The 12,428-nt window shown below is 35.3% G+C and overlaps 1 protein-coding gene across 1 annotated transcript in view; it reads left to right on the top strand.

Annotated features, from left to right (window-relative positions):
• Window positions 1–12,428, top strand: part of MCMDC2 (minichromosome maintenance domain containing 2) — a 37,908-nt gene that overhangs the window by 11,897 nt on the left and 13,583 nt on the right. The window contains exons 10-11 of the mRNA XM_046641653.1: window positions 5,127–5,293; window positions 10,499–10,678. Of these exons, the coding sequence (XP_046497609.1) occupies window positions 5,127–5,293; window positions 10,499–10,678 (347 nt within the window). The remainder of the gene's footprint in view (window positions 1–5,126; window positions 5,294–10,498; window positions 10,679–12,428) is intronic.

Raw genomic sequence — 12,428 nt, forward strand, 5'->3', positions numbered from 1 at the left:
TGGACATCCCTGTTTTGTTGGGGGTTTTTTTGGTTTTTTGTTTTTTTTGCTGAGGAAGATTCACCTTGAGCTAACATCCACTGCCAATCTTCCTTTTTTTTTTTGTATGTGAGCCACCACCACAGCATGGCCACTGACAGATGAGGCTGCTGAAGCAGAGTGTTCTGAACTTAACCACTAGGCCACCAGGACTGGCCCTCCCTGTCTTGTTCTTGATCTTAGCAGAAAAACTTTGAATTTCTCACCATTAAATATAGTGTTAGCTATAGGTTTTTTGTAGATGTTCTTTTTCAAGTTGAAGGAATTCCCCTCTATTCCTAATCTACTGAGAGTTTGTTTGATTTTTTTTCTTTTTTTTTTTTTGAGGAAGATTAGCCCTGAGCTAACATCTGCTGCCAATCCTCCTCTTTTTGCTAAGGAAGACTGGCCCTGGGCTAACATCTGTGCCCATCTTCCTCTACTTTATATGTGGGATGCCTGCCGCAGCATGGCTTGCCAAGTGGTACCTTGTCTGCACCTGGGATCTGAACTGGTGAACCCTGGGCCGCCAAAGCGGAACATGTGAACTTAACTGCTGTGCCACTGGGCCCGCCCCTACTGAGAGTTTTTAAGTAATGAATGGGTGTTGGATTTTATCAAATGCTTTTTGTGCATCTATTGATGTGATACTGTGCCTTTCTTTTCTGCAGCTTGTTGAAATTATGGATTATCTTTTTTTTTTTTTTAGCTTAAACAACAGAAATTTATTGCTTACAGTTCTGGATAGCAGAAGACTGAGATCAAAGCGTTGACAGGGTTGGTTTCTTCTGAGGGCTGTGAGGGAGGGATATATTCCAGGCCTTTTTCCTCAGCTTGGAGATGGCCATCTTCTCCCTATGTGTCTTCACATGGTCTTCCCTCAAGAGTGTCTGTGTATCCAAATTTCCCCTTTTATAAGGGCAGCAAGCATATTGAATTAGGGGCTCACCCTACTCCAGTATGACCTCATCTTAATTTAATTAACTATATCCACAATGACCCTAAAATTATGGATTATCTTAATTGATTTTCACATGTTGAACCAGCTTTGCATACCTAGAATAAATACCATCTGGCTGTAGTGTATAATTCTTTTTATACACTGTTGGACTCAATTTGCTAATATTTCGTTGAGAATTTTTGCATCTATGTTCACAAGAGATATTGGTCTGTAGTTTTCTTTTCTTGTAATGTTTTTGTCTGGTTTTGGTGTTAGAGTAATGTTGCTTGGACCATATTTATAACTAACAAGGAGATGGACAGATATGGACTGGACAAAGAGCAGTCAGGGCCTTGCATTTCTTGGCATACCAGCAAGAATGTGCAGCAATGCTCAGGGTACCTAGCATATTGCCTCTCCCTGCAAGAGAACGCAGAAATAGACCCACGCTAATATGGTCAATTGATTTTTTGACCACAGCACCAAAGCAAGTAAATGGGGAAAGGAAAAATTTTTTCAACAAATGATGGCAGAACATCCAGCTATGTATATGGAAAAAAATTAATATTCTCTCATACCTCACAACTATATACAATAATTAATTAAAGATGGGTCATAAACTTAAATGTAAAAACTAAAACTATAGAGCTACTGGAAGAAAACATAGGAGAATATCTTCACAACCTTAGGGTAGGCAAAGATTTCTTAGACAGAACCTGGAAAGCAGCAAACAGAAAATAATTGATAAGTTGGACTTCATCAAAACTGAAAAGTTACACACATTAAAAGGCCCTATTTAAAAAGCAAATAGGCAAGCAAAGAAAAAGAAAATAATTACAATACATGTATCTGACATAGGACATAGACCTAAAACATAGAAACAATTCCTATAAGTCAATAATTTAAAAAACAAAGAACCCAGCAAAAAATGGGCAAAAGACTTGTCTAGTGACTTCACAGAGGAAGATATACAGAATGACGAATAAGCACATGAAAGACTACTCAATATCATTATCAGGAAATGCAAATAAAAACTACAATGAGATACCAGTACTTACATACTAGCAGGGCCTGCTTCATGGACACGGAACAAGTACAGTTGCACAGAGGCCCTCCTCCCCCTAAAAGAGCCTGGCACTTGGTTAAAACTCTACTGTCACCATCTTCAAATTTTTAATAATTTTCTCTCAGGACTTGTGTTTCGTAAGGAAGTCAAATAAGACAGTGGAGCTTGCACATGAGCAGAGGAGAGACATGCATGCATGTGTCTCCCGTTCCTTGCTGCCCTATTTCATATAGCATTTATGATCACTATGTGGCTTCTGTAACATACTTAATTTGTAATCAGTTTGATTCTTGCTGAACTCTTGTGTATCATGAGTACACTGCAATTCAGTGCTCGTGTTCCATATCAAAACATCTTCAATTGAGTAAGAGGGGGAGCTAATAGCCCCAAGAGGCCAGGCTTTCCATTCAAACCAGACTTCTTAAATGTAGAAAGAAGGCAGTAGCATTCTAAGAAACACAAATAACCAAGGAATCCCATCATATCCTTCTTACTGGGTTATTTCCCTGTATTTGCCAGCCAGTTACTGAAAATGATATAGGAGGAAAGGGAAAAATAGGGCAACCCATAGTTCCTTTTCCTTTTAGTCTTTCCTTACTCATCAGTGAGCTGAAAGTAGAGAGTATTTGTGAAATGTGTGCATATCAAGAAGTAAAATTGGGGCCAGCCTGGTGGTGCAGTGGTTAAGTGTGCACGTTCTGTTTCTGGGTGGCCCGGGGTTCGCCGGTTTGGATCCTGGGTGCAGACATGGCACCGCTTGGCACGCCATGCTGTGGTAGGCGTCCCACATAGAAAGTAGAGGAAGATGGGCATGGATGTTAGCTCGGGGCCAGTCTTCCTCAGCGAAAAGAGGATTGGCAGCGGTTAGCTCAGGGCTAATCTTCCTCAAAAAAAAAAGTAAAATAAAGAGTTTTGTGCAGTTTTTCCACTATTCTAGTAAGAACAAAATACATATGTATGTACAAGCTACAAAATACTAGTGACTCTGTATATGAGTTAAATGCTCATAATTTGTGTTTAAGACTGGTATTGTACAATATAAAGATAAGTGATAAAATTCATGCCAATAATTAAAATTTTAAATTTTAGGATGCCAATTACTGCTATTATGTTTTTTGGTAACAGCTTTATTGAAATATAATTTGCATACCATACAATTCACCCACTTAAAGTGTACAATTTAGTGGTTTTTAGAATATTCACTGAGTCGTACAACCATCACCACTATCTACTTTGAGAAAATTTTCATCACCTCAAAAGGAAAAACCATACTCATTAGGACTCCCCCTCTAGCCCTCCTCCCCACAGTCCCTGGCAATCTAATCTGCTCTCTGTCTCTATGGATTTGCCTATTCTGGACATTTTATATCAAGGGAATCAGGCAATATCTGGTCTTTGATGCCTGACTTCTTTCACTTACCATAATGTTTTTGAGGTTCATCCATGTTGTAGCAGTTATCATTACATCATTCTTTTTTAAAAAAACATTCTGATAAAATACACATAACATAAAATTTACCACTTAAATCATTTTTAATGTACAATTCAGTGGCATTAAGTACATTCACAATGTTGTGCAACCATCATCACTATCCATTTCCAGAACTTTTTTGTAATCCCCAACAGAAACTCTATACCCACAAAACAATAACTCCCTACTCCCCCCTACCTTCAGTCCCTGGTAACCTCTATTCTACTTTGTGTCTCTGTGAATTTGCCTACTCATAGAATGTCATTCCTTTCTATGGCTAAATAATATTCCATTGTGTGTATATACCACTTTTTGAAAAAATTCATTCATCTATAGATGGATGCTTGTGTTATTTATACTTTTTGGCTATTTTGAATAATGCTGTTATGAACATTGGTGTAAAAGTATCTGTTTAAGTCCCTGCTTTCAACTCTTCTGGGTATATACCTAGAAGTGGAATTGTGAGATCATATGATAATTGTATGTTTAACGTTATGAGGAACCAAACTGTTTTCCACAGTGGCTACACCGTTTTACATTCTCACCAGTAATTCATGAGGGTTCTAATTTCTCCACATCCACTCCTATTACATTTTATAGGTAATAAAATACTTTTTAGAGGAAAAAGCTTTATATATCACAACTTTTAAAAGCAGTTTTCCCCCTGATTTTTGAATAAAAGGCCTAGACTTTATTTTTACACTGGGCTCCACAAATTATGTAGCTGGCCTTGGCTACAAAAAATGACTAAAATTAAAAAGATTGACAACAACAAATGTTGCCAAGGATGTGGAGAAACTGTAATTCTCATATATTGTTGATGAGAGTATATAATAGCACAACCATTTGCAAACTGCTCTAGCAGTTTATGTAGAATTAAATACGTATTTACAATATGACCCAAGAGAAAGTTAAACATGTGCACAAAAGACTCTGTTATCATGAATGGAGAGAAGACTAATTTGAGAAATATTTGGAAGATAAGACTCCTAGGAGTAGGATTGAATCCATAGATTAAATGGATATAAGAGGTGAAGGAAAGATAAAAAGGAGAATAGGAGTTTCCACATTTTTTTGTTTTGGTTTTAAGTGGGTGGATGGTGATACCCCTAATAGTGACTAATGCACACAGAGCCCCTTGTGGAGGAGAAATGATGAATTTGGTTTTGAACTTGTTGAATTTGAGATATATTTTTGCCTACTCCTTGTAGTTCGTATTTTCTCTCAATCTATTCTTTCACTCCCAGATAGAGGCCCACTTATTATTTTTTTCCACAGAAAAGAACATTGCTTAATTTCAGTCTCTCTTGTAAGCGTGGACTATATGACCAATCTCCTAACCCTCTGCCTATTCCATGCAGACACTGACCACAATTCCAGCTACTTCCTTTGGGCTGCTGGTTCTCATTAAGTCATGGGGCACATAAACATTGAAATATTTTTCTTTCCTTGTTCTTTTTATGGCAGATCTTCTAAGTTAGCCATATCTTACAAAACGATCAAATTTACTTTTGTCTTTACTGTCCAAAATTTAGACAGTAAAATTCTATTTAATAATATTTGTTATTCATTTGTAGCTATATAGACCAAAATGAACTTACATAACAAATGGGTAATGTCTTCTGACTTAGTGGTAGAAAGCAGAAGCATCACAGTGTACATCCCGGGAAAGAAGTTTGGGGATGATATCGATCAACAAATGACTTTTCCAGTTCAGTGCAGTTTTTGGTCTTTTGTTGATATGGATTCATCTTCAAGGAGAAACATGAAGAAAACCAATGCTCTGATTGGTCAGATGGTAAAGTATATGTATATTTTGTTGTTAGAATGTTGTTCAGAGAATTTAGTCACTGTTTTAATGTTAATGTTTTTGTTGTTCTTAATGTTTTGTTATTAACCCATTTCTATACTTAAACAGGGACTAGAACCAAATAATGATGCAATTGTTTGAAAATTTTTATGTTTTTTAGTCACGCAAAGCAGATGTCTGCTGACTAGTAATTTAAATAGGTAGTGGGGGAGGCTTTAATGAATAATGTGTAAGAAAATACTCAATAAAGGGCATTTTAATTTTTTTATTTAAAAAAATTTTTATTGAGGTCACATTGCTTTATAACATTATATAAATTTCAGACATATATCATTATATTTCAGCTTGTGTATAGATTGCATGTTCACCACCAAAGTCTAGTTGCCATCCATCACCTTACACATGTGCCCTTTCACCCTCCCCCATCCCTTCCCCACCAATCTGTTCTCTGTATCTATGTGTTTATCTTCTACATATGAGTGAAGTCATACAGTAATTGTCTTTCTCCATCTGACTTACTTCACTTAGCATAATACCCTCAAGGTCTGACCATGTTGTAGCAAATGTCAAGATTTCATCTTTTTTTATGACTGAGTAGTATTCCATTATATATAAATATACCACATCATCTTTATCCATTCATCCATTGATGGGCACTTAGGTTGCTTCCAAGTCTTGGCTATTTGAATAATGCTGGAGTGAACATAGGGGTGCATATATCTTTTCAAATTAGTGTTTTTGTGTTCTTTGGATAAGTACCCAGGAGTGTAGTGGCTGGAATTTCTATTTTTAATTTTTTGAGGAATCTCCATACTGTTTTCCATAGTGGCAGCACCAATTTACATTCCCACCAGTAGTGTATGAGAGTTCCCTCTTCCCCACATCCTCTTCAACACTTGTTATTTCTTGTCTTTTTAGAAATAGCCATTCTGATGGGTGTGAAGCAATATCTCATTGTAGTTTTGATTTGCATTTCCTTAATAATTAGTGATGTTGAACATCTTTTCACGTGCCTGTTGGCCATCTGTATACCTTCTTTGGAAAAATGTCTGTTTATATCCTCTGCCTTTTTTTTGATCAGGTTGTTTTCTTGTTGTTGAGTATATGAGTTCTTTATATATTTTGGATATTTGTTATCAGATATATGATAAATATCTTCTCCCAGTTGGTAGATTGTCTTTTCATTTTGTTGATCATTTCTTCTGCAGTGCGGAAGCTTTTTAGTTTGATGCAGTCCCATTAGTTTATTTTTTCTTTTGTTTCCCTTGCCTGAAGAGACATGATATTAAAAAAGACACCGCTAAGACCAGTGTCAAAGAGTGTACTGCCTATGTTTTCTTCTAGAAGTTTTATGGTTTCAGATCTTAAATTCAAGTCTTTAATGCATTTTGAGTTAAGCTTTGTGTATGGTGTAAGACAATGGTCTACTTTAATTCTTTTGCATGTGGCTGTCCAGTTTTCCCAACACCATTTATTGAAGAGACTTTCCTTTTTCCATTGTATGTTCTTGGCCCTGTTCTTGAAAAGTAGCTGTCCATAGATGTGTGGGTTTATGTCTGGGCTCTCAATTCTGTTTCATTGATCTGTGTGCCTGTTTTTCTGCCAGTACTATGCTGTTTTGATTACTATAGCTTTGTAGCGTATTTTGAAGTCAGGGATTGTGATGCTTCCAGCTTTGTTCTTTTTTCTCAGAATTGCTTAGGCAATGTGGGGGTCTTTTGATATTCCGTATAAATTTTAGGATTCTTTGTTCTATTTCTATGAAAAATGTCACTGGGATTTTGATGAGGATTGCATTGAGTCTTTAGATTGCTTTAGGTAATATGGACCTTTTAACTATGTTAATTCTTCCAATCCATGAGCGTGGAATATCCTTCCATTTCTTTGTGTCTTCAGTTTCTTTCTACAATGTCTTACAGTTTTCAGCATAAAGGTCTTTTGTCTGCTTGGTTAAATTTATTCCTAGGTAATTTTTGTTATTATTGTAATTGTAAATGGGATTGTATTCTTTGTTTGTTTTTTTCTGAGGAAGATTGGCCCTGAGCTAACATCCATGCCCATCTTCCTCTACTTTATGTCTGGGACGCTTGCCACAGCATGGCTTGCCAAGTGGTATGTAGGTCCACACCTGGGATCCGAACCAGCAAACCAGGGCCGCCGAAGCAGAATGTGTGAACTTAACTGCTGCGCCACCAGGCCAGCCCCAATGGAATTGTATTCTTGATTTCTCTTCCTACTAGTTCATTGGTAGTGTATAGAAATGCAACTGATTTTTATATGTTGATTTTGTAGTCTGCAACTTTGTTGTAGTTGTTGATTATTTCTAATAGCTTTCTGGTGGATTCTTAGGGTTTTCTATATATAGAATCATGTCATCTGCAAATAGTGACAGTTTTATTTCTTCCTTTCCAATTTGGATACCTTTTATTTCTTTTTCTTGCCTAATTGCTCTGGCTAGGACTTCCAATACTATGTTGAATAAGAGTGGTGAGAGTGAGCATTCTTGTCTTGTTCTTCTTCTTAGAGGAATAGCTTTCAGTTTTTCACTCCTGAGTCTGATGTTGGCTATGGGTTTCTTATATATGGCCTTTGTTATGTTGAGGTACTTTCCTTCTATACCCATTTTATTGAGAGTTTTTATCGTAAATGGATGTTGAATCTTGTTAAATGCTTTCTCTGCATCTATTGAGATGACCATGTGATTTTTATTAATTTTGTTAATGTGATGTATCACATTGATTGATTTGCAGATGTTGAACCATCCCTGCATCCCTGGAATAAATCCCACTTGATCATGGTGTATGATCCTTTTAATGTATTGTATTAGATTCGCTAATATTTTGTTGAGGATTTTTGCATCTATGTTCATCAGTGATATTGCCTGTAATTTTCCTTTTTTGTTTTGTCCTTGTCTGGTTTTGGTATCAGGGTAGTGTTGGTCTCAAAAAACAAATTAGGAAGCGTCCTATCTTCTTCAATTTTGGAAGAGTTTGAGAAAGATAAGTATTAAATCTTCTTTGAATGTTTGGTAGAATTCACCAGAGAAGCCAGCTGGTCCTGGACTTTTGTGTCTCAGCAGGTTTTTGATTACTGCTTCAATCTCTTTACTTGTGATTGGTCTATTCACATTCTCTATTTCTTCTTGATTCAGTTTTGGGAAATTGTATGATTCTAAGAGTTTATTCATTTCTTCTAGGGTATTCAATTTGTTGGTAGACAGTTTTTCATAGTTTTCTCTTTTAGTACTTTGTATTTTTTTGTAATTTCTCTTTTCATTTCTGATTTTATTTAATTGAGCTTTCACTCTTTTTTACTTAGTGAGTCTAGCTAAGGATTTGTGAGTTTTGTTTCTCTTTTCAAAGACCAGCTCTTAGTTTCATTGATCTTTTCTATTGTCTTTTTAGTCTCTATTTCATTTATTTCTGCTCTTATTTTTATTATTCCCTTCCTTCTACTACTGTTTGTTTTTTTCCTTTTTCTAGTTCTTTTATGTATAGTATTAGATTGTTAACTTGACATTTTTCTTGTTTCTTGAGGTAGGCCTGTATTGCCATATATACCCTCTTAGTACTGCTTTTCCCACATCCCATAGGTTTTGGTATGTTGTGTTTTCATTTTCATTTGTGTCTAGGTACTTTTTGATTTCTTCATTGATCCAGTAGTTGTTCAGTAGCATATTATTTCCACATATTTGAAACTTTTCCAGCTTTCTTCTTGTAGTTGATTTCTAGTTTCATATCATTGTGGTCAGAAAAGATGCTTGATATGATTTCAAACTTCTTTAATTTATTGAGACTTGCTTTGTTTCCAAACATATGGTCTATCTTTGAGAATGTTCTGTGTGCACTTGAAAAGAATGTGTATGCTGCTTCTTTTAGATGGAATGTTGTATATATATTTATTAAGTACATCCAGTCTAGTGTTTTATTTAAGGTCAATATTTCCTTGTTGACTCTCTGTCTGGATGATCTATCCATTGGTGTTAGTGGGGTATTAAAGTCCTCTACTATTATTGTGTAGCTGTCAGTTTCTCCATCTAGGTCTGTTACTCGTTGCTTTATATACTTTGGTGCTCCTATATTAGATTCCTATATATTAATAGATGTTATGTCTTCTTGGTGGAATGTTCCCTTTATCATTATATAATGTCCTTCTTTGTCTCTTGTTATCTTTTTTGGCTTGAAGTCTGTTTTGTCTAATATAAGTATGGCTACACCCGCTTCCTTTTTGTTGCCATTTGCTTAGAGTATCATACTTCCACCCCTTCACTCTGAGCCTATGTTTGTCTTTAGAGCTGAGATGGGTCTCCTGGATGCAGCATATTGTTGTATCTTGTTTTCTAGTCCAGCCATTCTGTGTCTTTTGATTGGTGAATTCAATCCATTTACATTTAGGGTGATTATTGATATTTGAGGGCTTAAGACTGCCATTTTATCTTTTATTTTCTGGTTGTTCTATATTTCCATTGTTTCTTTTTCCCTGTGTTTCTGTCTGCTGTTTCAGTTTGGTGGTTTTCTGTAATGTGTTTCTAAATTTCCTCTTTTTTTATGTTTTGTGACTGTCCTTTGAGTTTTTGCTTTGTGATTACCATGAGGTTTGTAGAAAAGATCTCATAGATGAGATGTGCTTTTTCTGCTGATAGCATCTTATCTCCATTTGCTGTGCAGTTTTGGTCCTTTACCTCTTTCTCTTCTATGTTTTTCTTGTCACTAATTATCCCTTTTTGTATTGTGAGTTTGTTACCAAATTGAAGTGGTTATAGTTATTTTTAATGCTTTCTTTCCCTTTGGCCTTTATGTTATAACTGTTTATTAATCTATTCTGATATACAGTTGCAATTTTCTGATTCTGTCTATTATCACCCTGCTCAAAGCTTTGTATACGTTTGCTCACTAATTTTCTCTTCCATATGGTCTGCTCTATTTCCAATGCTTTCTAATAATAAAGAGCATTTAAAAAAAATTGTTTACCACAATTTTCCCATGCTATTCAGAAATCACTTTAATAAGTAATAACTAATAATAAAAAATAAAATTATAATTATAATTATATAATTTAATATAATTAAATATTATAATATAAATATATTAATAATTTAAATAATAATTATACATACTTCTCATAATTATTTCCAAAAAGTTTGTGAAAATGCCAGAGTTTAATGTTTTCCTTTTACATTTTCATTTGATGTAGGATTGCAGTTTGATTCCAGCTAATCTGTTAGAGGCATTTGTATTATTGATTAACTGCAATGAATCATCTCCTTGCCACCCACTTCTTCCTACTGTGCATCATACTTTAAAGAAAGCCATTGATCCTGAAGGGCTGCTTTATATAGCTTCTAAACAGTTTACAACTGAAGATTTTGAAAAGGTAAATGTAGGAAAAATGATTACCAAGAATACTTGTGCTAACGATCCTCAATTTAAATAGTACTCCATTTGAGCGTTCAATTTTCTTTATTTAGGTTTCCTTTATTCCAATTTGCTTCCAGCTTTAAACATTTTAAAGATATTGTATAGAAAGTATTTAGGATTATTATAAATAAAAAACTGTATAAGGGCATAGATACTAAAATGTTGAACTTATTCTTTGCACCCTTGTCCAGATCACTATAGCTTAAATAATCTCAATGAAAAGAAAACCAAAATATAATATTTCTACAGAAAATTATGATGACAGGCTATATAGATATACAGTTATTCAAAGGGATTTCCTTTATATGAATTCAGAATTCTGACTTTAAGGAATATCTATCATGAGTCACTAACCCATTTTAGTGTCCTGACATAAAAACATGTCTGGCATGTCCTGAGAGTAGATGACGTAAATTTAGCAATGATTCTCATAGCTATTGTCGACAAAAATAATCCATAATGAATTCTATAAATGAAAATTGGTATGAGTTTATTATGAGCCAGATCTGAGGGCTAGCTTAGCCCCGGGCCTTCCTTCCCCAAGAAAGGAAGGGCACCAAAGATGTGGGGATGTACAGAGTGATTATATACCATCAAAGAGCATGTATTACATATGATTGAAATGTCCCTTTTACAATAGTCACGAGGTTGCTCTGTCGGCACAGTGACTGATGGACACAGCAGGTAGCCCGTTTGTTGTCTCAAGTTGGGTGGTCACAGGGTGGGTGCAGCAATCAATTCCTAGCCTAGGGAGAGATGCTTATCCTAAGGAAATGCCAATATGAGGGAAGTTGCATCTTTATCTTAAGACCATTTGTTCTTGTCTGGGAGGTAACAAATGTTTAAAGCAGACATACAATGCATGCTCAATGGCCATGTCAGGCCCTTTTCAAAAAACAAAGTCAGGCTGAATTACACCAAATGGCTTCCTCATATACCCTAATATATCCTATTGCTCGCCATTTGTTTCCCACTGTTAAAGGTACTCAAGTATTTACAAGTAAAGCCTTTTTAACTTTAACTATTCAGAAATCTGTCCACAGTAGAGTTAAAATACCTAGGTTGGATAGACAAAAGGCAGGAAATATTGGGAAGTGGGAATCCATGGGTCTAAATTTTTTTTGCATAGCTGCCTTCCTTGTAAGCCTATTGCATGGGTAAAAGGTTGAAAGGTGAGGTGGACTTAAAAATGAATTATGAGCATTGTTTATTCCCATAGATTAGAACAGAAAAAGAACAATATTTATGATACAATAAGGTCTTTTTGTTTGTTTTAGGATATAAGAATAAAGTAGCTAGTCTCTAAGAATTAGGGTACTAAATATTTAGACACACTAATGACCTGGAGATATTTTTGCCTAGTTTTTCCCTGAAAAACAAACAAAAAAATCTGTCGAGGTATTAATTAGTTAGGTATTTACTAAATACTTTATATATATGAGTCTATTTCTCTTTTTTTATATTCTCACAGAAACGTAAATTTTCTTCTTTATATAGTTGATCTTTAATTGAGATAAAAACAAGATACATGAAACAATTAAGAGACAATTGAAGTGCTAAGCTGGGTGGTGCTGATTATAAGTATTTTAGGAATTCAGAAAGGGAGATATCAAGTAGAATGCAAGAGTTGGGAAGGCTTCATGGAGGAGGTGAGACTTTAGTTGGACCTTAAGAAAAGGTAAGATGTAGATGGCAGGAAGGATGGG

This window comes from Equus quagga, chromosome 16, assembly GCF_021613505.1.
Source record: "Equus quagga isolate Etosha38 chromosome 16, UCLA_HA_Equagga_1.0, whole genome shotgun sequence".
Lineage (NCBI taxonomy): Eukaryota > Metazoa > Chordata > Mammalia > Perissodactyla > Equidae > Equus > Equus quagga.